Genomic DNA, 27,965 nt, shown 5'->3' with positions numbered 1-27,965 from the left:
GTGACTCATCTAGGATTTCCAATGGATGTTGCATCAACCATACCATTTCAAACAATATACCAATTCTTTGATGGGAAAAAGCAAGAAGGAGACATTTTTGGCTTCCTCAACTTGCTCAGACTATGGCGACTGCGTCGCGTTAGTAAATTCTTCTCAAGGTAATATTGACAATTATACTCAAGGTTGCATAAATTTCTCAATCTCAATATTGTTGTTAACCACTTCCTTTCTTCCAGACTAGAGAAGGACACTCAATTCAGCTACTTCTGGACAAGATTTTGTAAACTAGTTTGTGTAAGCACTTGTGTTTCTGAACTATCAATTATGTTAGCTTTATCATGTAGGCATAGAAGTTTTTTTCTTCAACTTATGGCTATAATTCTGTCAATAGGTGACCTTATTCGCGGTGCATTCCTCTAGTTGTTTCTATTACTGGCTAGCAACACATTATCATACTGCAGAAAATACCTGGATTGGATCAAGTGTTACTAATTTCCAAGAAAGAAGTGTCTCTCTAGGGTACACATATTCCATGTATTGGTCTTTTGTTACCCTCACCACAGTAGGTTATGGCGATCTTCGTGCACATAATACAGGGGAGAAGGTTTTCTCCATCTTCTACATGCTTTTCAACATTGGCCTTACTGCTTACTTAATTGGCAGCATGACCAATCTTATTGTCCATAGTGTTGATAGAACCTTCGCGATGGTAATGACTCCTTATTTATGCATTCTGTAGTTCAAGTCTTAGTTAAGAAAACACGTTTAGAAATGATACAATATGATAGTTAAAATGCAGAGAGACTCCATGATTGGACTTTTTCCTTATTATATATACACCATCCTTGGACATTTTTGGACCAGTCCTCCCTCTCTCTCTAAAAAGCCCTAATATTTTCCCTCTCTTCTTCTTCAAATCCTTCTCCAACAAAGAGTGCCTTCAAGAGCTTCAAGAATTCAAGCTTTCCATTGGAGACCTAACATCAAGGTTTCTTCAAAGTCTTCACAAGGTATGTAAGGCTAACCTAAAATATGGATTGAGTTCTTCCATATGCCCATAGATGTGTTAGATAGGAGTTGTGAAAGAGTTGAACCCTCTAAGAAGGTTTTTCTTGAAAGTTTTCCTAAACTATAGAATGTTTTTAGATACTATTGGTTGGTTGATGTTTTCAATGACTTGAGTTGCTAAATAGTTATCTTTCATATTATTGATTACAAATGTATCTTTGTATATAGATTTATAGATGTTGACGATATTCTTGAGTTGAGTTTTGTTGAGAGTATGGATTCATGTTTCATTCACATGAACCCAAGATGAGATTTTTTTGGTCATAATTTGTCTCGAGTTGAGATGAATGGTTTTGTGTATATGTGTATTGATTGGAATGAAAAGAATAAATTGGATAGTTAAGAATGTCCTTTCGCTTCTATAAATTGAACATAGGACCAAAATAAGGATTTTAGAGTAGATATTTGACAATGATGTGATGATAATGTTTGATGATGATATTTGACAATGATGTGATGATAATGTTTGATGATGATATTTGACAATGATGTGATGATAATGTTTGACGATGATGATGATGTGATGATGATATTTGATGACGATGTGAATAATGGTAGTTGACGATGATGTGAATGAAGAGGTTATGTCGATAAGGATGTTGTGTGATGAAGTGGATTGCAGTCTAATGTAATTTTGTGGTATGTGATGTGCATAAATTGAGTTGATTGGAGTCTTAGGAATATTTTAAAAATAAATGATCTTTTGAGGAGGAGCTTTAAATAAATTATTTGTGAACCCTTTTGCACAAACTATTTACACACTGTTTTGAGTCTAAAGAATTATTAGTTCATCTTGGATTTAGAAAGGAGTTTAAGTATGAGGAGCCTTTAAATGAGTTGAGTATTTTTACATTAAAATATTTATTTTTAGATTGAGTTGAGGAGTTGAAATTATATTTTAATGTACAAAATATTTTCTGCATTCATTGAGTTGAGATTGTACAAGTTTTAAAGAGAAGAGTTTGATGATTTGAGTTGAGTTTTGAAAAGAGTCCAATGAGACTTGCCATTATGACTTGATTGAGTTGAATTGAGGATAGAGTTGATGAGTTGGCAAGGTTCTAAATGAAACTAGCCGTGAGGGCTTGTTTGAGATAATTGGATGGAGTCTTATGAGCATGGAGTCATGGGAGGAGTATCGAGCACCAAAGTGGTTGAGAGTATAGTCCATACTCGAACCTCAGAAACTACGCCGCCAACGTAAGTAGGGATGGAACCGTTAAAGTCAGATGCTTCCCGTGGGATCGAACCGTTAAAGTCGGATGTTTCCCATTTTATTGTCCTGAAATGATAGAACTTGACTAATCGATGGTATCCATGATTAGGGAGGCGTTCATGCCCTGGCAAGGTATGGACGGACGTGGCAACAACGTTTGATTGTTGTACTATCACTGGCTCATAGGTGATGGTTGTCGGATAAGAAAAACTCCCATTTAGGTCTTGATAGTACTCCGAGTCAGTTGAGTTAAGTGGCATGTGATTTGGTCCCGTCTAAACTATTTCTTGTTAGACTTAGGACACTTGAGTGAGTTGTTACACATCTATTGAATTGAGTCCTTCGAGTTAATTGTTGAGTTGAGGGTATATGGTCTGATTGGGTTAGACGAGTTGTGATTGGATTGTACATGATTTGGATGGATATATGAGTTGATTGGATTAGAGGATATGTGATTGACTTCGAGTTAACAGTATATGATTGAATTGGATTAAATGATTTAATTGCACTGTATTGTACATGATTGGATTGGATTGTATGGTATATGATTGGTCTTTGTCAAAAAAATGCATTCTTACTTTAGACTTATGACGCCTTATTTGAGTCTCTCTTATCTTTTTGAGTTGAGATAATTAAATCAACGTTATTCTTCCTTGAGGTATGTTTCATTCTGCCATATTACATACTCGTACATTCCATATACTGACGTTCATTTGGACCTGCATCGTTTCATGATGCAGAGATAGGTTTAAGAGATCGTCAATAGAAGCACCATTGAGGATCTATACACACCCAGCGTATTGGTGAGTCCTTCCCCACTTTCGGAGGACACCGCTTATGTAATCTTGCATCGAGTTAGCCCTTTTTATTGTTATTTGCGGTAGCCATGAACATGTCATTGGCACCAATTAGATAATAGTGATAGAGGCTTCATAGACTAGATAGTGAAGGGTCGATTGAGTATTTCTTTTCTTAAATTATTCTTGTCAAACTATTTTTAATGACAAATAGTAGAGTTGATCTGTTGGTCCATGGCCTTTATTCCTTGAGTTGGATGTGTAATTTAAGTTGCCCGCTAAATTATTCTTTATTTTTAAACTTTCCGCTGATTGAATGAATGAACGGATGTGTGATCAGGCTATGTGGTTCGCTTGGGAGCCAGAAATGGTTTCTGAGTGCCGGTTATGTCTAGGGTACCCTCCCGGGGTGTGACAAGTTTTAGGTTGTTGCTTTGTTGTAATGTTGAGTGTAGTGTTCTAAATATTGTAAGATCAGTTCCTACACTATAAATAAATATTGATCATCTTTCCTTATATTCGTTTTGTATCAAGTTCATGGATAGAGTTAGCTTTGAAGTGGTTTCTAAAGTCTATGTCAACTAGAGATAATTGAGGTAATGGTCAATAGTTATTGCTTAGTTGGTGGCTAAAGTTAGCCGTGGTGTTTTGTTGAAGTCTGCACTAACTAGAGGTAGTTTGTACAGTGGGCAATAGGGGTATTGCTTAGGCTCAAAGTCTTGTAATAGAGGTATTGCAAGCCAAGGAGTGGAGAGGGTTAGTGTCTAGTTACAATAAGTTGTAATGGACTACTTTGCTCTTGCATCTTAGTGGAATTGGTTGTGAAATCCTGTGTGAAAGTTTGTGGTTTTTCTCCCCTGAGCAAGGAGGTTTTCATGTAAACATTGTGTGTCATTGTACCTTCTACACCTAACTTGAGCATTCTGTTAACTGATTGTGTCAAGGGACCTAGTCCCCTAACTCGTGTGGTGGACGCATATATTTCATCACAACTTAAACACCCAAAGCTTCAAGCCAACTTAAAGAATATTATGTTATTTGGTTATAATGATTTCTTTGAAGATAAGTTTTTGATTTTTGTTTTCTTCTCACAATTTTGTTTATTTATTTTTCAAGTGAAATGTAAGTTCAAACACAACTTCAACTTTCAATTTTTTTTTTCAACTTCAAAATTAAATACTACTTTTTTCAAGTATCACTCAATTAAAGTTGTTAAAAGTCCAATTAAGGAAAGGAACAGCTAGATTAGAATTTGCGTGAAATGTGAGCAAATATTAACATAGAGTACTCTTTAAAATTCCATTGATTTTTAACTTTTATTTTTCATGTAAGTGCATCTCATATTGTTTTAGTCCAAATTGAATGTCCATATGATAATAAAAAAATTTAAAAAAATGTCTATATGCTAGTTTCCCACATCGAAAGCCAAAGCAGAACTTGAATGCTGTTTTGTCATAAAAGCCAGTGACTTACACTAGAATAAGCATACCTTTCTCGGCCTTTTGGCTAAGATCAAGTGTAGTATCTGTTCTTATCAGTTTAATATCTGATATGTGGACCATTGGTTCACACGATATTAACTCAATTTTTTAAGGGGAAGAGTCTATTAAGGTAGCTTGCTACCTGGGCTCTTGCGCGTTGCCCATGTGTTGCACTACTGCACGGGCCTGGCGCACCCCTCTAATTCAAGTACAATTTTTTAACTACTAAAGTTTGTAGATATTACATTTCCATGAGATAGAGATAGAATCATTTATGGCATACATCCGGTATGATCTAATTGAGGTGTGTCATCCAGTAATATGCAACTGGACTTCTCACTTCATTTTTAGCTTTGTTCAAAGAAATCCAACCAAATGCATTTCCTGGTTTTACATGTTTCTTGGACATGAAGGAGCATCGATGGTTACTTCATACATTGACCTTGCATCTCCAACATTGGTCACTTCTATGGTGTAACGAACAATCCGCTTTGTGTAGTTGATTTGCCCAGCATCAGGCAACTTGTTTGCACAAGTGAAATTCAGTCGCCCAGCATCAGCTAACTTGTTTGCACAAGTGAAATTCAGTCTTTGTACAATGGATTGACATTTTACAATGTATGGGATCACAGCATCAGCTTTGTGATCCCATACATTTTATCTTCTTCCTAATTGACATTTTATGGCTTAGACTATAAATAACATTAATCCTGTATCAAATGGAGGGAAGTTATATATGTGTCGATAAGACCTGAAAATTCTACATAAAAATTTGCGCAAAGTCATAATGTATACTTATATACTAGATATCTACACGTTAAACGAGTCCATGTCTAATTAAATTGGGATATCGTGATGAATTGCAGAATGAATCGTTTCATTCCAATTTGTGGTAATGAGAAGCTAACCAACATTACTCATTCAAATGTGTCAAATAGGGCAATCTATCAGTGCACTACATTTTGAATGTGTTTGTAATCTTTGTTTTCTGTGTTTTATCAGAGCAATTTCTATGATGATTGCTTCAATATCTTGCAGGAGGGGTCAGTGAATAAGGGACAAAATCATGAAGGACCAAGCCAAGAAGGAACCAGTACGCTTATACTTCATCTACAACTGTTCCAATCAAGATTTAGTCTTTGACTCGTGAATTGCTTCTATTTTCCTTTTAGTTTTGCATGACTTAAGGAGGAGGTTGTGTAATGATTAGGGGTGCCAAAATCAAATCCAACCCGCCCAACTCAATCCATTTAAGTTTCAGTTGGTTATTGACCCGCCCATTCATTAGCTCAACCCATTTCAACTCATTAAAAATTGGCTTGATATGTAATCAGAATTGACTTATGAGAAATCTTGTTAAAAGTTTATAAATTTTTTTTCAATTTGATACGTTATATATAACCATAATAAAGAAAAATAATAATTTTATTAGGTACTAAAATAGTTTAAAAGAACAAATAAAATAATTAAGCTTAGTAAAAATTGTGTTAGGTTGGGTCTTGATCAGTTATATAATCTATTACCTAACCCATTTTGACCCAACCTGTTTTGACCCAAACTAATTTGGATTGGATTGGATTGGGTCGGGTCTTGACCTAATTGTTGTCTTAACCCATTATGACCCCCCCAATTGCCACCCCCAGTAATGATACTTGTGGTTAGGAAATCCAAAAACATTTTACCATAAATTTTGTGCCTAATGCTGCAGGAATTCCCGGATTGTCAGGCACACTCCCCACTAGGATTATAATACATGGACATCATCCACATGATAAACTAAATGAACGAGGAATTGCAGGAAAACTAATACATCTACCAGAGTCAGTTGAAGGTCTCCTAACAATATCAGGCAAGTAATTATAAGATTGGCATAAACTGGTGAAGCATTGATATTTAGCTTATACTTTCTACAGATACAATTCAATTCATTCTCTAATATGATATCAGATCATTGATAGAATTTTTACTATTAGATTTGGTGAAATGCAGAAAAAAAGTTTGGCAAAAGAGGAAGCATAATTCTCATGGCAGATGGCTCCCAACAGGAGGATTTGGGTGCTTTGCGAGAAAATGATCACTTGTATATAGTTTGAGGGGAAAATCCTCAAAGACATGTATGGATAAGTTTAAAAAAAAGAGAAAAGTATAGAAAACACCCCTCTACTTGACTAAATAAACTTAAATACACCACCGATCTTGCAACATGAGTGAAATACACCCCTAAATTCTCGCCAAGTTTAGGAGTGTTTTCAACACTGTCTTGACTTTTTATTATGATCCCATGCTCCTACAAGAATTTGAGACCACTTGCTATGTAATGAGGCTCATCGGGGTGTATTTAAGTTCAGTTAGTCAAGTACAAGAGTGTTTTTAAGGCTGTCAATAGTTCAGGGACGAAACTAATCATTTGCGCCAAATTAAATGAGTGTTTTCAGTACTTCTCTCTAAAAAAAAAATCATCAAATAATTAAGAAATCAAGATGATAGGAAATATCTTACTGAGACAGAGAATATGTCTGAGTTTATAAACCTTTATGTAGATGTTGTGAAAGTATAAATATCTCCAATGATCCTATATATGATCAAGGCGGTTGAGGAGGACATGAAATATCCTACCTCTTTTAACCAGTTTCCTAGTGGTGCACATGTTTCAGAATAGCCATTATGACTTACGATTATTAGCTTAAGCATGACGCCCTGATTATTTTGATCCCAACAAGATCTAGGGAGAAATGGGGTGGACATCAGAAGTTTATTTCTGTTCATGAAAGGAGAGTGTTCATGTCTTCCAATGCATATCGGAATCATATTTCTGTCGTAGAATTCAAACCTTTAGAAGTTGATAATGTTTTTCTCTTCTTTTTTTTTTCCGAATGATGATGCAGTTACTAAAAACGAAGAGACAAAATGAAAATTACCGGCATTCATCTTCAGCATGTTCTCTTTACAAAGACCACTTGCTTTGTAATATTTGCAAGTTCATCTTTTGTTGAAAAGAGGATTAAGTAAAATAAAAATATACTCTATTTAACAGATTAAGCTTTTTAGATGAGATGGTCACACAAGTTATCATATTTTGACACAATTTTACTAATATAAATATTGTATATAAGCTTTTAGATGAGATGGTCATCACACATGAGATGAAATCTCAAATTCTCAAAAATTCATGATTTCGGATTTCAAATCATGATTTCAACTTTTAAAAATATAAAATTTGACTCATAAGTTTATATTTTGTAAATAAAAAACAACAGACTCCATAACCTTTATTTTTCATGTAAGTGCATCTCATATTGTTTTAGTCCAAGTTGAATGTCCATATGTTAGTTTCCCACATCGAAAGCCAAAGCAGAACTTTAACGCAAGTGTTTTGTCATAAAAGCCAGTGACTTACACTAGAACAAGCATACCTTTCTCGGCCTTTTGGCTAAGATCAAGTGTAGTATCTGTTCTTATCAGTTTAATATCTGATATGTGGACCATTGGTTCACACGATATTAACTCAATTTTTTAAGGGGAGGAGTCCATTAAGGTAGCTTGCTACCTGGGCTCTTGCGCGTTTCCCATGTGTTGCACTACTGCACGGGCCTGGCGCACCCCTCTAATTCAAGTACAATTTTTTAACTACTAAAGTTTGTAGATATTACATTTCCACCAAACAGAAATAGAGTCATTTATGGCATTACATCCCTTGTAGTAGTTGTACAATTAATAGGTCCAATCTAATTTTGGTGTGTCAGCCAGGAATATGCAACTGGACTCCTCACTTCATTTTTAGCAAAGTTGCAAGAAATCCAACCAAATGCATTTCCTGGTTTAACATATTTCTTGGACACAAATGTCACGCTTCTCTCCCACTTTCTTGAATACAAGCTTGTCTGGCTCCACTGTTACCGTAACGGATGAAGGAGCAATACACTGACCTTGCATCTCCAACATTGGTCACTTCTCTGGTGTAACGAACAATCCGCTTTGTGTTTATCCCAAACAAGACAGAGAATGAAGGGTAGTTGATTTGCCCAGCATCAGCAAACTTGTTTGCACAAGTGAAATTCAGTCTTTTTCAATGGATTGTATAATAAGTCGTCGAATTATTAGACAATGACACAGACAACACATCAACACCATCCATAATAGCACGGTCGAATGCAGCAAGAATATCTGACCCTGCACAAATTTCATTCCAGCACACTTTATAGCTCGCTATACGGGCCATCCCTCTAGCAGTCCCTTTGGCATAGCCAAAAAGACTAGCATTTGCCACAATTGATCCTGCATGCAATACGAGTTCAGCTGAATCCAATATTTTTTACACGAAACCTAGATATACATGTGAAAATTATTCCCTCCTCCCAATTTATGTAGCTCCCTTGTAATTTCTCTACCTGCGGCTGTGCTCGCAGTATGTGTGCCATGTCCTTCCTGATCCGGGGAGATTGAATCTCCTTGGAGCAGTGCGCTATAAGTTTCCTATTGCAATGCACTTTTGGGTCAAAATCAAGTGCCGATTGACATTTCCTTCTCCATCTAGACGGCACATTCGACATACCCAAATCACTAAAACTTTCCGATTCCGGCCAAATTCCACTATCAAGTACCCCAATTGTAACATCCTGAGCAGCAGTGTCGAATTCCGGTAAAGTACGTCCAGCCCCAAAATTGAGCTTATCGAGGCCGAGAAATTCAGGGGTGCGTGTTGTTTGTGGGGTGTAATTACTGTCTTCATACAGATTGATGGAGTAATTCAACTTAATGAGAATTCAAACTTGCGGCAAATCCAGGATAAGCGGTGGTGTAAGTGTAGAGAAGTGAATTTTCGGGGGAAGAAGTGAGACATTGGAGATGGGTTTTGTACCATTGATGGTGAGTAGAGAAAGATGGAGGTTTGAGATGATGTTTCATGTAAACAATGTAGGTTTTCTTGGTGGAAATGGGAATTGCAAATGTTGATGTGTGGAGAAAGAGTAGTATGTTAATGGCGGATAATAAGATTAGTAGACCTTCCAGAGAAAATTGAGTTATAGAGTCTCTAATTAAAAAAATGTCACAATTGACAAAGTCCAAGTTAAAATATTTTTAGTTAGAGATTAAGTTAAATGGGGTAAAATGTAATTTTTTAAACTTGTTAATCTTTTTTTAAAAATATAATAAAGTCTCAAATTCTTTTTTCAAATATATTCAAATTCTTGTCAGTTGGACTTTTCAATTTCTCTTCTCCAACTTTTCTTCAACTTCTTCGATCTTTCTTCATCTCCGCACTCTCTCAAATCTTTCCCAAAATTATTTTCTCTTCTTAATCTCTATTTCTTTCTAGTTCTTCTTCTCCTTTCATCTCTGTCAATCTTATTGCCGTCATTGTCTTCTCTTGTCACTGTTAGAATTTCGATTTTTAAAGGTAAATTCTCTTTTTTTTTTCTCTTCATTGTTAGGGCTTTTTGTTTTTTAAAGTGAAAATGATTATTTGGGTTTAAATAGAAGAAGAAGAGCCTGAATTTCAAATATTTTCGTTGTTATTGTTGTGATTTTACATATTTTCGTTGTTGTTTGATGGGTTGCTTGGTTATTGTACTTAAAAAATATTGTTGTTGCAACAACTTAAAAATTTGTGTGCTTAAAAAATATTGTTATTGCAGCAATTTAAGAACTTGTGTGCTTAAAAAATATTGTTGTTGCAGCAATTTAAGAACTTGTGTGATTAAAACACACAATTGTTGAGGTTGCTGAAACAAGTCTACGAACAACTGAAGTTTTTTGCAGCAACTGCTGAACTATTGCAGCAACTGGTGAAGTAACAATTGAAGTTTCACACAATAATTGCTGAAGTTGCTACTTCTCAACTTCAGTAACTCAACAAAAATTTCAACCATTTTTAAATTGTGAAAATGGTGATTTATGATTATATAGAAGAATAGGAGCCCGAATCTCACATATTTTGTTGTTGCATACCCTAATAAATAGTATATTTGTTGTTGCAACAATTTAAGAACTTGTGTGCTTAAAAAATATTGTTGTTGCAGCAATTTAAAAACTTGTGTGATTAAAACACACAATTGTTGAGGTTGCTGAAACAAGTCTATGAACAACTGAAGTTTTTTGCAGCAACTGGTGAAGTAATAATTGAAGTTTCACACAACAATTGCTGAAGTTGCTACTTCTCAACTTCAGTAACTCAACAAAAATTTCAACCATTTTTAAATTGTGAAAATGGTGATTTATGATTAAATAGAAGAATAGGAGTCCGAATCTCACATATTTTGTTGTTGCATACCCTAATAAATAGTATATTTGTTGTTATTATTGTGGATTTCAGATATTTTTTTTGTTACTTGGTTGTTGTCCTTAAAAAATACATTGTTGTTGCAGCAACTTAAGAACTTGTGTGATTAAAACACACAGTTGTTGAGGTTGCTGAAACAAGTCTATGAATAACTGATGTTTTTTGCAGCAACTGCTGAAACAACAGTTGAGGTTTCACACAATAATTGCTGAAGTTTCTGCTTCTCAACTTCTGCAGTTACTTCAGTAACTCAACAAAAATTTCAACCATCTTTAAATTGTGAAAATGGTGATTTAGTATTAAATAGAAAAATTATTTTATGTACTTGTTTGAACAACTATAGTAGTTTTCTTTTCATATTTATTTTGAATGACTGGCTAAATTAATTGTGTTTTTTTTCATTTCATGTGGTGCAGATAAATGGCTCACAAAAAAACAAAAGACAACTGATGATGCTACTGCTTCTACTACTCCTAATAGATATACTAGAAGGAGGAGACTTATGACACAGAGACAAAAAGAAGCAGAAGAAGCCTCCAAAAATAGCACCAATAAAATATCCGCACTTGATGAACAGGCTCATGCCCTTGATGAGAGTGAGGCAACTCCAAAATGTCAAGAAAAATAAAAATCCATGTCTCAAGAAGAAGAAACATTAAGATCAGAAAAATCTATAGAAAAAGAAAAAGGTGAAAAGAATGTTTTTTCTAAGAATGTAGAGGATGAAGGTGGCAAAGATGTAGAAGATGGTGAGGAGGAGAAAGTGCTAGATATGAAGAGAGAACAAAGTTCCGGCATGATATATCTGTTCTAGAGGAGAGGGGAAGAACAGATTCTGCCGAATTCTCTCCAGTTAAATCTACAGGCGACCTGCACGAATGGTGTAACGACTGCCCCGCTGTCTCCGACATGGACCCGGTGCTTGTGTTGTGGTTTTTCGTAGTTGCAAGAATTTCTTTTTTGAGAAAAGGTCCCCTCCTTCAATATCATACCTCATATATCAAGCTTGTCCGATATTCAGATTACAAATTTGTGACCAAGATGGATGAGTATCGAAATTTTTCTAGTTTTGTTATTTTTAAGTCCGGTTTGGTGAAGTCTTTTAGTGATTTAAAAAAAATTGAAGCAACAAAAGTTGGAAAAATTCCTTAGGTTGTAACACCTCAAAAATTTCTACGTCAAGACTCGAAACATTCTTCGTATGCGTATAGGCTTGAAATCGAAGACTTCAAATTGTATATATGAGTTAGAATCAATTCTTAAGTATTTGAAGTGTATTATAGGTGTTTTAGGGTCATAAGGGATCCTTAACACCAAGTTGACTCTAAAGAATTTCTATCGGCTAAGTTTTCCGATGAGTCCGTATAAGGGTCAACTTCAAACGACCATATCTCCTAAAATATAACGAATTGGGTATCCCATTATCTATCAAATTAAAGTTCTTTGAGTCTTCTTTCCAACTCTACCAAATTTGTCTCATTTGGAGTTTGGAGTAAAACGTTATGACCATTTTACTGGAGATGCCCTATCCTGGCAGAAGTCCACGATGGATCCGCGATGCGGAGAGGACACAGACTCCACTGCCTAAGAAGAACGATGCACCCTTTATTTTTAAGGGTATTTTTATCCTATAACCCTTTGGGGAGTTATTCTAATGTCCCTAAACTTTTAGAAATCAGTTTTCCTCATTAAAAACCCTCTCATTCACTTCCAAACATCAACGCTCAAGAATTTTCTAGAAAGCATCAAGTTAGGGTTCTTTTTCAAGATTCTTCAACAAGGTAATTCCTTCATATATTTCAAGCTTTCCAAACCAAACTTCTTCATCTATTCATGAATCGCTAAGAGAAATCTTCAATCCTAACCATAGGGTTTTGAAGAAAACAAATCCAAGAATTTCAAGAAAGGATCTCTTGATTGTTCTTCTTCAAGTTAAGATTTTTCATTAAGATTTATGGAGCTTTTAAGGTATGTAAGGCTAACCTAAAATATGGATTGAGTTCTTCCATATGCCCCATAGATGTGTTGAATAGAAATTGTGTAAGACTTGAACCCTCCATGAATATTTTCTTGAATTTTTCTAAAACCCTAGAATATCTTTACATACTAATAATTGATTGATGATCTTCATAACTTGAATTCTTGAACAATTACTTTTCATATGTTATTTCATAAACTGTAGCCATATATATATTGATTGTAAATGATTATGTATATTTATTGCTTGGAATGAAAAGCATAAATTGGGATAACTATGAATGTGAATGGCATAAAATAGGAACATAACTTATTGTTGTTATACAAGTATATCTAACTACTCTTGAAAGATGTGATTGAGACTAATTGGATAGTATGATTTGTTGAAAGGTTTGATTGTAATAAAATTGATAAATTGATAGGGGTCCATGTGAGACTTGTCGATATGATTAGATTGAACTGATTGGATAGAGTTTTATGAGTATTGAGTCTTGGGAGGAGTATCGAGCACCAAATTGGGTAAGAGTAACTAATAACTCAAACCTAATAACTACGTCGCCAAACGTAAGAGAGGATTGGACCGTTAAAGTCGGATGTTTCCCAAATTATTGTCCTGACATGATAGGACTTGATTAATTATGGATCCATGATTGTTGATTTGTTCTTACCCTGGCAAGGTATGAACTAACGTGGCAACAACGTCGACTTATTATACTATCACTGACTCATAAGTGATAGTTGTCGGATAAGAGAAACTCCCATAATAGTCTTGATAGTACTCTGAGTCGGATTGGAATAAATTGGATTGGGTTGTATATGATTGATCTTGTCTAAATTATATTCTTGTTTAAACTTAGGACATCTTGATTTAGTTGTTCCTTCTTCTGAGATGATTTGATCCTACCCTGATGCATGTTTCATTCTGCCATTTTACATACTCGTACATTCTACATACTGATGTCATTTGGCCTGCATCATTTCATGATGCAGAGACATGTATTAGAGATCATCAACAGGCGCATCATTGAAGATCTATTCACTTCCAACTAGTTGGTGAGTCCTCCCTATTTCCGAAGGATACCACAGTTATCTTTTCAACTTTGAGTTTGTTTTCCTTTATTTTGATTTGTGGTAGCCATGAACTTGTCATTAGCACCTCCTGGATTGTTGATAGAGGCTTCATAGACTAGAGTGTGGATGATGCTGATTTGTTCGTTTTGACTAGTTTCATTCTTACTAGTTGTTAAATTGGATATGTGGTTGGCCTTTGGCCTTATTTATGAATAGAATCCTTGTGAGTTGAGTCTTCCGCTGATAGAACGTGACTAAATGAGAGTGTGATTGGACCAAGTGGTTTGCTTGAAGGCCAGCAATGATTTTTAAGTGTCAGTCACGTCTAGGGTACCCTCTCGCGGCGTGTTAGGTCTTCCATATTTGGTAGCTATCTGTACCTACCTGAGAAGATGACTCAACAGTTTCAAAGAAGTTGGTGTATCAACCTCTCCGACGTCAAATTAATTTCCAGCGATCAACGGAGGTCTAGATAAAAAGAATTGGCATACCAGCTTATTTTGGAATGAAATAATTTGCCATTATGACTGGTTTGAATTGTCACTTGGAAAAAAATATGATGATGGAAAAAGGTCGTTCAAGATTAGGGATAGGCAACAAGATATTATTAATTCAGCGTGGAGGACCTTCAAGAAGGATGATCTGATTGAGCATCTCAAATTTGATACTATTTCAAGAAATGCAAAAAAGTCTTTGTGCTTGGTTTATTTTGTGCATCGTATTCTTCTTGGTAGAGATCCAAACACAAAGACTTCGGCCGAAATAATTTTGCTTTCAGCAGATAAAAAGGCATTTTGTGGCTATTCATGGGGTCGTGAATCCTACAAGCTGACGGTTGAATATATATTGAAGGCGGTGAATAAAGATGTGAATGTCACCAATCTTTATGGCTTTCCATGGGCCTTCATGGTAAACTTTAATTTTTTTTCAATTTTTTTTTATTTTTAGTCAATTCATAATTTTGATCATTTTTATATGTCGTTGTTTTATGTAGTGTTGAGCATTTGAGGCTATTCCCTACCTTCGAAAGAAATTAAAGATGATTTTGGAAGAAGTGACTTCATTGCGGATCATTAGATGGATTTCAACGGTCAATAATAAATCTGTTGAGGCTCGTGACTTGTTTGAACCCTCCGAAGATTTGGTAAGCTTAGTTAGTTGATGCAGTTGTTTGTAGAAGCTATTGCAGTTGTTTAACAGTTGCTGTAAATATTTCAGCAGTTACTAATAGTTGTAGACACAGTTGCAGTAGTTTGGTGCAATTGCTGTAAATATTTCAGCAGTTGCTTTAATTGTTGTAATAATTGCAGACATAGTTATAGTAGTTTGCAGCAATTGCTGTAAATATTTCAGCAGTTGTTATAGTAGAGCTTCCATTATTAGTAAAGAAAGAGAACATTAGAGAAAAATAGTAGAAAGAAGGAAGAAGAAGAAGTAGCTTAGCTCAGTGTGAAAAGAGAGAAAAGATCTAGTATATTTCTTCATCATTAGTTTGTTGGTCAAACCAAATTTGATTTTGACAGTTATTAGTGCCTTTTGGGAAGTGGTCTAAGGGTAGTCTTGTGAAACAATTTGTAACTTTTATGGATCCTTTGATAAGAAATAAGTTGTTTATCTATTAATTTTCGTATAACTTATACAATGTTTAGTAGGTAGATCAAAAATAAGTTATTTATGTATAATACTAATATGTCGTTTGGTTGATAAATTAAACAATTGCATAACTAAAACATGTATAAGTCATGATGGAATCTATGTATTATTTTATGCAGAATAGAATGTGGAATAATTAATACATCTATAATTAATGCATGTATAAAATAATACATAGATTCACTCATAATTATTCCTACATTACTAATACATGCATAACTCTAACCAACTACCAAACGACTTCTAAGTGTTTAACATTTAAGGATTTTAGCATTGAACTCGTTATATTTGTAAGTTATGAGTTTATTTATATATATTACTCACTTTGTTTCATATTACTTGACTCATGTTAACTCAGCACATCTCTGAAAAATATTTTATTAAAAGTATATATATACATTTGGTCCAATCAACATTGAAGCGTGTTTCTCAAACTAATGAATCATAACTTAGGCGTATTTCTCACACTCTTAATAATTTAGATATGAAATTTAAAAAGAAATTAATGTGTTTTTAATACTTAACTCTAAATTATATGAAAAAAATAATTAATGTAAAAGTTGTTATAAATTCATTGAATGTGTGGATAGTCCATTTAGTACATGAACTTCTTACATTCATGTATACATATTCCCTAGGTTCTATGAATCATTTTGGATAAAAATGTATCTATTAATTTGGGCATTTAACATAGTGACTTTCTGAGTAATTTATCAACATATAAATAGGATTGTCATTCACCATTGTAAATGACACTTGAAGACATTTGAATAAGTTGATCTCTACATTATGCTCTCTATATCTCTTTTTTATATTGTTTGTCCTATATTACTATTATTTTACAACATGTTATCAGCAAGAATCGTCTCTAATTTCAATTTTGTTCACCACGTCATTCAAATTGAGTTCTATATCAATGATTTGATGGAGATGATGAGAAGAGGGAGTAAATAATTGTTGATCAAGTATATCCAACAAAACAAATAACAAGAAAAACCAAGAAACTATATGATGTTAACCCTATAGTAAATCTGGACATGTGCTATATATATATGTCACTTTAAGATGCTAGAACAAAAAGGTATGTTTTATTTACATATTAAGTTATACTTTATTCAATAAGTTGATTCAAGCTTGCAAATGAATCACCGATAAGGAAAAAATCACTGCCCAAGATTAGATACACCTATACTCATGTAGCAAATGGTGGAGGGAGTCAGACTTGTGAAATTCAAGAATAATTTTATTTCATGTCTTATTAAAAAGTAATTCACTTATTTATCCAAGGATAAAATGGTAATATTATTTAAAGGCTTGAGGTTGAGCTCTATTGTGTTTTGGCATACTATGCCATTAATTGAAGGATAAGACGATGAATTTAAGTTCCATCGCACCAAAAGGGTAAGACATCAGATTAAAGATCGAATGCATCATAATGAAAAATATTTGATGGTAAGACAGTAGATTCAAGTTATTCGCACTAAGAGGGTAAGACATCAATTTGAGTTTTGATGCAGCATGATGATAAGGTATTGGGTTCGAGCCACATATAATTATGGTCTAACATGCCTTCTATGGGTAAGACATTGAGTTTGAGTGTCAATGCATCATAGTGATGATACAATAATGACTAAGATAAAAATAATATATTTTTGATGAAAAATCATGAAATTCGTCTCATTGAATTTGTTTCATTCTCTGAAAAGAATGTGGTAGGGTACATGATAAGTTTGAAATCCGTCCAATTGATTTGCTCGATTCTATTATATGAATGTGGTAATAGTAAATAATAAGTCTTAAATATGACAAGTGATTGAATATATGAATAAGGGCGTGGAGGGACATAATTATAATAGTCATCATTGTGGTAATTATAAAAGGAAGAACATTGTGAGTTCTCCAAATAGTCCTTCAAAATGTAAAGGTAATTTTTATCATCATAATGACATGAAAGGTCATTGGACTCGTGGTCGTTGTGCGACCTAATAATTTGATAAATTTATAAATCCTCCATCAAAAGATAGGAAGATAAAGTGGTGGTACACTTGACCTTTCAAAATGATGTTGACGTGGGTCATGCAAAAATGATAAATTTTAAAGGTATGACAATGAGCTATAGTGCAAATTTATAAAGCATATACACATGATTAGTTCATTTCCTGAAAAGAATGTAACTTGTGATAAGCATCATGAATGCTCGACCATTCTGAAAGTGAATGAGTCAAGATGTGATAAAAAATATTATGGGTTGAATATATGTTGCAACTCACCTGTACGGGAGATTTGAGAGAAACAAATAAAAATATTATGAGTTGGATATATGCCACAATTTACCTCTACGAGAGGCTTGAGAGAAATAAATAAATTTTATTTGGCATAAATATCTAGAGTGTAGAATTGTTGGTAATATACAAATATGAGCCTTAAAAATCCACATGAGAATTAAAAGTTATGTAAATATACAAATCAAACTATGTACAATTACATTCATAGCAATAAACATGAATACAAATAAATTCAAAGAGTCATACACAATAAAATATCAAATTTATTGACACAAATACATATCACAAAAAAATATATAAAAAATTAAAATATACAAATACCTCAAATTTATAGATCTATACTCTTCATTGGATCTAATTTCTTCAATAGCTCTAGATTTAGCAAGAAATCTTGCAATTTATTTTGAAATCTTGAATTAGACCAAAAAAAAATGATGGATTGAATTTTACTGGAAGATTGAAGATGATGGATGAAAATTTATGAATGAATGAACAAAACTATAAACATATACAAACAAAAATAAAAAATAAAAATAAATTGAAAACAGATGGATGTTAACTGAAATTGAGGAATTACGATTTGGGGGTAGTCACGAAATTTTTGAAATTTCAAATTTGATTGCGGTTTGAGTGAATTGAGAAGATAAATCAGTGAATTGTTTAAGATGAGAGAGAAAGACTACTTTGTAAGTTTGTATAATGGAGAAAAGGGTAATAGATGGACAGTTTAGGTGTGAGATACAAATCAAAACGTGGATCCTCTAGCCACTAGGATTAAACTGTAGCGGCGAGTGGTAATTTTTTTTAAACTGTGGCTATAATAAATAATTAAGTACCATATGTTTGCTTAATCGCATAATTTTTCTTTTTATAATAGCACCCGAGCATACAAGTATTTATCGGAAAAAAAATATACACCCTATTTCTTGCAAATAAAATAAATCTTAGAGAAATATGAATTGCAGTTTACCTATTTTGCCTTTGTAAAATAATTGAAGAGAGGGTTTCATGGTTTAAAAAGGAATCAAGGTGTCGTTAGGTCCGAGAGATTAAGTGGATTATTTTGGTATAAAATCTTGGGGATTAAATTTATCTTGTGTTTGGTTAAGAATACTATCCAATATTGGAATAAATCTTATGAAAAAAAAAGGTTTATATAGATATGATATATTAAGAAAATATTTATCATTTATAACAATAATATTTTATTATTGGATATTTATAATATAATTTTAATATATATTATAGAGAATAATTTATAAAACACATATAATACAAGTTTTATTCATGAATAATATATTTATCACACACTTTAATACACTTATAATATATTGTGTCAATTTATTACCAAACAAGCATAATATATTTTAAAACACTTATAATACATTTATATTACATGCATAATTCACTTTTAATACATATCAGATTTATCGGAGTATTGCTGTGTATTACTATAGATGGTAATAAAAAAAATATCGCTAAAATCAGTAATTATTTATTAAAAAATATTCACCCAAGCAATTTCTCCAAAAATATTTCTAGACTATTACAAAAAAAATTAAATATACCATTCATTCATATATTTTGCTAAAAGATACCCTTATGATTCTATTTTTGCTCACTTATACTTTTTAATTAACAGTCAACATTGAATTAAAAATTCACGTAGCTTTTTATTACCGATCCGATTTAAACTTTGACCCCAATTAAATAAATTTACTCATCTAGTTTCTGAACATATCCAACCCAAACTCTTACCAGAGTTTTTTTCTTATTATACTCTTCAAATTTATTTTTGTGACAAAAATTTACTTTCAGAGATTAGAAAGAGGTCAATTTTTGCAGCAATAATAATAATAATAATCGACCTCCGAAGTTTGATTTTTACTTTTTAAAAAGAAAAATGACCCTAAAGAAAAGTAATCACTTTGTCCGGTGGTGATGAATAAAAGTTGGCCTATTATATGGGGGTTCGATTTCCGTTGAGCACATATAGAGCCCGTTTGGATTGGCTTAAAAAAAGTAACTTTTATGTATGAAGTGTTTTTAGAACTTTGAAGTGCTGAAAGTTATTTTTATAAATAAGCAGTTGAGTGTTTGGATAAAAGTGCTTATGATGTGAATTTTAGGGTTAAAAGAATAAAAAAAGGTAGTTTGGGAATTTAGTTAAAATACAAAGGATATAAAAGTAATTTCCATGGTCAAAGAAAATGACTTTAAGCACTTTGGAAAAAAAAAATTAGGAATTCTAACTTTTCATTTTTGACTGACTTTAAGAACTTTATGGCTTAAAGTCAGCATTAGGCAAACACGTCTAAAAGCTAAAAAGGGGCTTTAAGTTGATTTTGACCAACTTAAAGCCAATCCAAACGGGCTCATATGGATGTTTAGGAGAATGTTAGCAGTTTAATTGATTAGTTATCTAAACCTTCATTTTGTTGATAAAAATTCATTCCCATTTTGTAGTCTCGTTCCCCATTTTTTTTGAAAAAAAGAAGACCTCCAATAAAATAAAATTGGTGTTGACTATTAGTCAAAGGGCATAAGCATTAATTTTACACTAGAATTATGATTATAAATCCTTTAATTATAATTTTAGTTATGATCACATGATAACATGATTTTGAATCAAATAATTGCCCTAAATTAGAAAGAAGGGCATATGTTAAGCATGTAAATTGCAAAGAAATTAAAAGGTAATTTGTTTATCCTGAGGCCTTGTCTTATTCTCAAGATTACCTCTAGGAAGCTACCACTTATAATGTTTAATTAGTACCCTTGATTCTTCCGTTTACTGTTAATTAGGATATATAAAAATTAAATTAAAAATTATACTGTCAACGTATATTCCTGTTTTAGCTTGCGCAAGTTTATAATATTGTTAATTAGGATTTCTTTATAACATACTTTCCAATATATGTAACTTTCTGATTGCACATTTTTAGAGAAAGGGAAATTCTGCTAATGCCTCGTTAGATACTATACCAACAGATCTAGTATCGTATTATATTGTCTTGTTTTGATGAATACAATATTTGAATAAATTAGATATCGTTTATCGTTGTTATATAATTACACATATCCGCAGTTTGAACAATAAATATACAAGAAAAATAGGGTATATGGTAGAGCTATTATAAAAAGGTAGGATAGAAGATAAAACATGATTACCAGATACTCTCTCCGTTCACTTTTATTTGTCCAATATTCCAAAAATAAATTTCGAGTTTTACTCGTCACTTTTAACATATCAACAAAAGATGATTATTCTTCTTGTTTTACCCTCAAAATTAATTATTTATCCTACAAATCATTTTTCAAGACCTAAGACTATACATCAATTAATTATATGGATATTGTGGTAAAATACTCATATTAATCATTATTTCTTAAGGGGTGTGCAAGATTCAAAGAGGACAAGTAAAAGTAAACAAATAAAGACGAATGAGAAGAAAAATAAAGTAACAACTCAATCACACTGAATCATTCATTACTCAATACACAAAATGAGAATTTTCATTATCATCTAACAATAAATTTAATTTAAATAACAATCAAAAAAATATATATATTATTTTAACTAATAACACAATACAATAGGTTACAACCATCCAAACTAAGTTAAAGAAACACAAAGGGAAAGGCATACCTCAAACAATAACATTTAGTAACATTTTGCATTTAGGAAAAATAAAGTAACAACCCGTGTAATATAATAAGCAAACTCTGAATCCCAGCTTTCCTAAACAAAAACAACTGACTTGTGGATTCAAGCATCTCAATATGAATGAAGAAGAACTATAAAGCTTAAAGATGGCCAGAATTCTGACTTTAATGTCACATCCGACAAAGTTCAGTTACTTTAATGTGACAAAAATATATAATAGCTTTGCGAGTTTGCTATTACAAACAGTACTGAATAAAGTTCAATATTAAGCATACCTGAAAATTAATTTAGTTGCTGTATCTGTCTTCAGTTCGTCAATCTTGGCCCTAAATATTCGATAAATCAAATTAGGTCTATTTTGTGGCTCATCAGTCAATGCAAGATGTTCTTTTATTTCCAGCCAAGATGGGTTACATGTTCATAGTTATAAATAGATCAAATTCGCTAAAACGTTGAACCAAAAATACTGAGAATTATTCAACAAAAACTCCTCAGTACAAAAAACTCAAACAAACATCCAACAGATAAGAAAACAATTGACATGTAAGTCGCAGGCGCTGGGGTGCGACTTGCAGTCGCATCCTGCCATGCGACTTCCTTTAACAGAGGACTGACATCCGTCAACTGACAAAGGAAAAGTCGCACCACAGGGTGCATTTTTGCCTTTTGGTTTCTTCCCAAAATTAATTGCCGTTTTCAAATTTTTGGCAAAAAAAATTACCCTTTCAGCTACGGATCTTCTAAACAAGAGGTTACTTGATCGTGCTTTCAGAATTTGCTCATTTTGAAGGAACTTTTCAAATCGAGCTTTAGATATACTTTGGGATAAGCAATATATGTTTGAGAAATACTTGCCAGAATTGTAGAAACAACTTATATGACTTTTGTATGAGGTGTATCAATCGTATGACTTGCAAATGTTGTTCCTGTGTGGTGTATTGTATCACATCTACAGAATTTACGACACCGAAGCAATCATGTGGTTTCACATAGTAGATCAGGTTGAAGCTAGTGATGACCAAAAGAAAGAATCTGAGTTTAAAGCTTAGCCTTAAGAGGCTACAAACCTCAACTTTTAGGGTACTCAACAAGCAGAAAGGCACATGATTCATACAGATCAAACATCGGTATTACTGTTCAGATTCAAGCAACACATATTTAACGGGCAGGGCTCAAATTTATTTTCCGAAATGCTTCAAAGCTATGTGAACTCTCTACAACTTTTACATTGTTTACAGGAATAATGGGGTCAAAATGTCTGAGATGTCCTCTATATATACCTGCACAAAGAATAAAAACTATGAATATTTTAAAGATGTTTCCAAATGTGATCCAACGTAGTAGCAGTAGGCATCTAAGAATACAAGAACAATATACATGAGCAGACTGTTCGGTCTCCAACACAAGTAAATGAAGTAATCTACAATTTACGAGTTATACATTGTGCACTGACAAGTCAAAAGCATATCAAATGCTGCTAGCCATAAGGATGATACATCTCTATTTACACTTTACCAGCTGTCAAAATGACAATAATCATAATGTTTACATTTTACATCAGCTATAGCCTGTATATTATTTGAGAAAAAAAGCCTAATGACTAAAAGAACATCCAAGACAACGACATGTCTGTCATGATCATCACATAACATGATAAATGAAATGCATCAGCAATCAAATTGATAGAATATCTTAATGAGATAAACACCACAAGTTATGCCTGAGCTGAAATCACGATCACACTGTGAAAAGCAGAGATTAAGGGATCATTGATAAACTTACAATTTTTATCCACTCTCCTGGTTATTCAGCATGTTCAAAATAGCATAAGCAGCTCTTTGAAAATGTTCCTTCTGTTCCTCTAAAGTTTTCCTCCTCTCAAGAGCAGAGTCCTTGCACTTCTCCATGTCTTCTGTTACTTCAGTGGAGCTCTGATCAATTTCGCTGTAGAAAGTTATACAAATGTGAAAGGTTAGGACACAACAAAATGAGAGAGAGAGAGAGAGAATTTTCCATAGATGCAATGAAATGAATAGTAACAGTCTTTAACTCTTAACTAATAAGTTGCAAGAAAGAATAGGAAGTTTAAATAAAAATGCAAGAAAGACTATTATGAAAGAGTGGACTATGAAAACCAATAGCTTAAGAAGAGACCTACACAAGATCCTGGTTGCCCTCAAAATAATGACGCATTTGATAATTACAAAATAGTAATCTTGAGATTTAGTCAAGAACATTAAAAAATGGAGGATAGAATAGACGAATATTAACAATTCAAGTCCAAGTTTACAAAGCTAATGCGAGTACTCATTTCTTCATGTTGCCATGTAGATAAAACTATAATTCCTTCAGTCACAGTGCTAAGCAGCTCACTTTATCATCTTCAGCATGTTCTCCATTGCCCCTTGCACTTGTTGTGAGAGCTCTGCATATTCATTTTGTGGAACAAATAAATTCCTCATGATGTTGCAATTCCACAAGGTATATTAATATTTCCTTAAAACAATTGATGGCAACATTGATCAACAAATTAGAAAGCTCCTAGTAACTGAAACTAAAGGTTCCATTTCAAAATGACCAGGCCAATGGCAAATGAATTCTCAAACCGTATCACATTTAGAACCTATAGTTAAATGAAAATATTACACTCTTTTTCAATGAGTTCAAGCCAATAATGAACCATCAACAATAACTACTGGGATTCAGTGAAGCTTATTTCTTTTTAACTTGATGTTCCATTATTTCCATGAACATGTCATTTCAGAGCATTCACTAAAAAGTTTTTCAATGGTAAATTACAGATTTGAATTAGGGGTATCCCCAGTTATTAGGTAAGGAGAATGTCCAGTGCACTTAGTCACAAGTAGGATTTGAGACCACATTCATGCTTTTTATAGGTCAGTTAATCGGACTTAAGATCATAAAACTACATACTGAACATAAACTTCAGTAGTATCAAGATATGCAACTCATGCAGTTCCATTTGAGTGGAAACTGAAATATGACTGACATAGTATTTGCACTCTTAGGGGTCGTTTGGTTGGGAAAAAGCTATTCGTTTGGTTGGTTTTCTGAAGCTTTTGCATAAGCTTTCATGTGGACTTTTGCATAAGCTTTCATGAAAAAAAAAAAGACATAACCTAATTATCCCGTGATTAATTATTTTGGGATTAGTTATCATGGGATAAGATGGGATAACTTATCCCACTATGTATATTGGTAACTTTTCCCATCACTATGGTATAAATGGTGGGATAAGTTATCTCAAACTTGCCAACCAAAAAAGACACCAAAATTTTATCCCTGGACTATTTTTTTATATCAAGACTACATATGTTTATCCCTTACATCAAACGATTCAATTCTATGAAGTATGTATAGTGTAGACATATAAGTCTCCATAATATTCAAGTGCTAATCCATCTCCATTGTTCAATGCAGGACCTTCAAACACAAGTTTAAGTACTACCTAATAAATGCAAAAAAGGTGGGATGGATAGAAAGGCTTTTAATTCCAACTTAGGATGGTGTGACTTCCGAAACTAGATGAACAAATGAGATGATCTAAAACATATGCTTAAAGCAGCATACTAAGACCATGTGAAGCAGACTGACTAGTTTAGATCAGTTCGTTGTTCATTTGTACCTCAATTCCAATCAAATTCCTCATAGCATGCAGTTAACAATTTCATGAATGTTTTGAAGATCAATTGAGACAGTTGGCTAATATTTTCTCAATTCTTGCCGTATAGAAGCCTTATTCTTTAGCCAGATAATACAAAACTATTTTCTAGTAAGTTCAAAATTGTCTCTAACAATTAATCAAACAACTTGTAAATTCTCTCTAATTCAGTTTTAAAAAAATAGGAAATATAATCAAAACTTCAATAGAAATTCAATCACTAGCAATTAAAGACGGAAAAGTAACATACGCAAGAATACAACTGAAGAAATAACAATAAATTTAATTGAAATAACCAAAAAAAAAAACTCTGATAGTTTATAAATCAAACTATCTCCACTTCACGAAGACGAAGTTCGAAAAAATATGCGAAAATCCACACATATGACGCTGAGACAGAAGAAAACAGCACATTGAAGCTTATGCAAAAGCGAAAAGGGATTACCAGAGGAAATAGTAAACAATAACTAGCAATTTGACTAAAAATCCGAAGAAGAAAAACATACAAATCGTCCAGCTAAAATTTCATTTGGTTACAGATCATCAAGATACAATACATACGATTGCTTCTCCAAGTGTGATCTAGAAAAAAAATATATAATAAAATACTCGATTGAAATGGATATGGAGAATACCGTAAACGACGGAGGAAAGCTGAGATTCGATTTCAGAAGTCCGAGCAAGTTGATCGTCAGTGGCAGCGGCGATTCTAGAAGGTTCCATTTTCTGTTTGAGCAGAGAGTGTGTGAAATGTGTGAACGAATTTGAGCGCGCTTTTTCTCCTGCTTTTATAGGCGCTTCATTTGGCCATTTTCGAATATGTATCCTTCAAATAAGAAAAAATATCCTATTATGAAATAAGGAGAATTGATGGTCCATTAGTATGGGCTCATATATTGGAAAAATTAGGTTATGTCTATTTTTTTTCATGATGGTTTGCTTATAAATAGTGAAGAAAAAAAAACACAGAGAAAACAATTCTTAACTTTCTTGTCTTTTTGTTTACTTTTTTTTATAATTTTATTACTTTTATAACACATTATCAATACGAAACTTTAATTTTTTTCAAATAAATTAACTTCTATATCAGGTATATATATTGAAGAAATTTAATTTTAGTTGTCTTTGTTATTTCTAAATTAATTTCTATCTCAATTTTTATAATGTCAAATTTATCAAAACATGAGTTTGTGGCACTTGACATTGTCGGAAAAAAATTATTTGTCATGGATCTTTGATGTTGAAATTCACTTTGACGCTAAAGGTTTTGGTGATACTATTAAACAAGAAAATAAAGCATCATGCCAAGATAAAGCAAAGGCCATGATTTTTCTCTTTCATCATATTCATGAAGGATTAAAAACTGAATATTTAACTATGAAAGACCCTCTTGAATTATGAACTAATTTGAAGGATCGATATCATCACCTAAAACTTAAAATGTTGCCAAAAACTCGATATGACTGGATACACCTTCGATTTCAAGATTTTAAAACTGTGACAGAGTATAATTCTGTTATTCACAGGGTAAGTTCCATGCTAAAATTATGTGGAGATACTATCACTGATGATGACTTACTTGAGAAACCCTCTTTCACTTTTCACGCTTCAAATGTGTTGCTAAACAACAATATCGTAAAAAGGGATTTAAGAAATATACTGAATTAATTACATGCCTACTTGTGACCGAGGAGAATAATACTTTGCTGATGAAAAATCATAAAGTCCGTCCCATTGGGTTTGCTCCATTCACTGAAGCGAATATTGGAGCAGCACATAATCAATCTGAATCAAGATAAAATAATTATTGCGGCTGCGGTCGTGGGCAAAGACGTGGTAGAGGACGAAACAATTATCGTCATCATGATGAAAATAAACATGGGAACAATAAAGTTTCTCAAAATAATCCTTCTAGAGGTAAATTCAATATTTGGCATCGGTGTGGTATGAAGGGTCATTGGGCACATGAATGTTGTACGCCCGATCATTTTGTGAAACTTTATCAAGCCTCTCTCAAAAGAAGAGATAATAATGTAGAGGCGCACTTCAATTTTTGGAATGATGATAATGAGGCAACTCCCTCAAATAAATATGAAGATATTGAGGCAAATCTTGCTTATAAAGATGATAATTTTGAAGGTCTATCAAATATTAATCATTTAGAAGTTGAAGACTTTATGAATATTGACTGATGAATTGATCATCTAACTGGATAAATATTATAAAATAGTTATTATTTTCCTATTGTATTTGATATTATGTTGTCCATCGTAAAATGTTTCTTAAGATAGTGCAATTTCTTAAAAAAAATTATGTTGTTAGTTTTTCACGTTCTTATAATACATCTTTTTGTTTATGAAGAATATGAAAATTCCTCAGTCATCAATTGGATCCAAAATCAATTATGATGATATGTGTCTTATTGATAGTGTCACAACACACACTATTTTAAGAGATAAGAAATATTTCTCTTATTTGATTATGAAAGAAACTAATGTTAATACAATATCTGGTAGTACAAGATTAATTGAAGGATCTGAAAAGGCTAAAGTTGTACTTATCGAAGGAACAAATTTAACAATTAATGAAGCAATATATTGTAATAAGTCTCAAAGAAACTTATTAAGTTTCAAAGACATTCGTCAAAATGGCTATCATATTGAGACTACAAATGATGAAAAGAAAGAATATCTTTACATTACTACAATGATGTCAGGCAAGAAGTTTATACTTGAAAAGTTACTCGCTCCTTTATCCGGCTTATACTTTACAAGTATTAGCATGGTTA

The 27,965-nt window shown here is 32.9% G+C and overlaps 2 protein-coding genes and 2 non-coding genes across 5 annotated transcripts; 3 read left to right on the top strand and 1 right to left on the bottom strand.

Annotated features, from left to right (window-relative positions):
* The first annotated feature begins 3 nt into the window (after positions 1 to 3).
* On the top strand, positions 4 to 6,655 carry LOC129890674 (potassium channel KAT3-like). Its single transcript, XM_055966175.1, has 7 exons — positions 4 to 158; positions 237 to 294; positions 392 to 709; positions 5,062 to 5,139; positions 5,565 to 5,655; positions 6,271 to 6,411; positions 6,552 to 6,655. Exons 1-7 carry the CDS (start codon positions 22 to 24, stop codon positions 6,653 to 6,655), a joined length of 927 nt encoding a protein of 308 aa, XP_055822150.1. The 5' UTR covers positions 4 to 21.
* LOC129890866 (U2 spliceosomal RNA) lies at positions 4,567 to 4,762 on the top strand. Its single transcript, XR_008767060.1, has one exon. It is a non-coding gene; the product is annotated as a U2 spliceosomal RNA (small nuclear RNA).
* A 1,316-nt stretch (positions 6,656 to 7,971) lies between the features above and the next one.
* LOC129890868 (U2 spliceosomal RNA) lies at positions 7,972 to 8,167 on the top strand. The gene has a single exon (XR_008767062.1). It is a non-coding gene; the product is annotated as a U2 spliceosomal RNA (small nuclear RNA).
* A 13,537-nt stretch (positions 8,168 to 21,704) lies between these two features.
* LOC129888403 (uncharacterized) lies at positions 21,705 to 26,069 on the bottom strand. 2 transcript variants are annotated; one of them, XM_055963380.1, is made up of 4 exons: positions 25,813 to 26,069; positions 23,869 to 23,920; positions 23,278 to 23,439; positions 21,705 to 21,821 (listed from the first exon to the last, which is right to left on the bottom strand). In XM_055963380.1, the coding sequence occupies exons 1-3, from the start codon at positions 25,898 to 25,900 to the stop codon at positions 23,283 to 23,285; spliced, it is 297 nt and encodes a 98-aa protein (XP_055819355.1). In that variant the 5' UTR covers positions 25,901 to 26,069; the 3' UTR covers positions 21,705 to 21,821; positions 23,278 to 23,282. The 2 variants fall into 2 exon arrangements, with proteins under 2 accessions (XP_055819355.1, XP_055819354.1); XM_055963379.1 differs by lacking the exon at positions 21,705 to 21,821 and adding an exon at positions 22,493 to 22,775.
* Positions 26,070 to 27,965: the final 1,896 nt, after the last annotated feature.

Source organism: Solanum dulcamara, chromosome 5 (assembly GCF_947179165.1).
Source record: "Solanum dulcamara chromosome 5, daSolDulc1.2, whole genome shotgun sequence".
Taxonomy (NCBI): domain Eukaryota; kingdom Viridiplantae; phylum Streptophyta; class Magnoliopsida; order Solanales; family Solanaceae; genus Solanum; species Solanum dulcamara.
Note: the sequence above shows the minus strand (reverse complement) of the source record. Positions and strands in the feature narration are given on the sequence as shown.

What these genes read in the sequence shown, in the direction of transcription:
- LOC129888403 (XM_055963380.1), bottom strand. Translation starts at nt 25,900, where the DNA reads ATGGAACCTTCTAGAATCGCCGCTGCCACTGACGATCAACTTGCTCGG. An exon ending in GCTTTCCTCCGTCGTTTACG is followed by an intron (nt 23,921 to 25,812) that starts GTATTCTCCATA and finishes ATGAATATGCAG; the next exon opens with AGCTCTCACAACAAGTGCAA. An exon ending in AACATGCTGAAGATGATAAA is followed by an intron (nt 23,440 to 23,868) that starts GTGAGCTGCTTA and finishes AACTTTCTACAG; the next exon opens with CGAAATTGATCAGAGCTCCA.
- LOC129890674 (XM_055966175.1), top strand. Translation starts at nt 22, where the DNA reads ATGGATGTTGCATCAACCATACCATTTCAAACAATATACCAATTCTTT. An exon ending in GTTAGTAAATTCTTCTCAAG is followed by an intron (nt 159 to 236) that starts GTAATATTGACA and finishes CCTTTCTTCCAG; the next exon opens with ACTAGAGAAGGACACTCAAT. An exon ending in ACCAAGCCAAGAAGGAACCA is followed by an intron (nt 5,656 to 6,270) that starts GTACGCTTATAC and finishes CTAATGCTGCAG; the next exon opens with GAATTCCCGGATTGTCAGGC.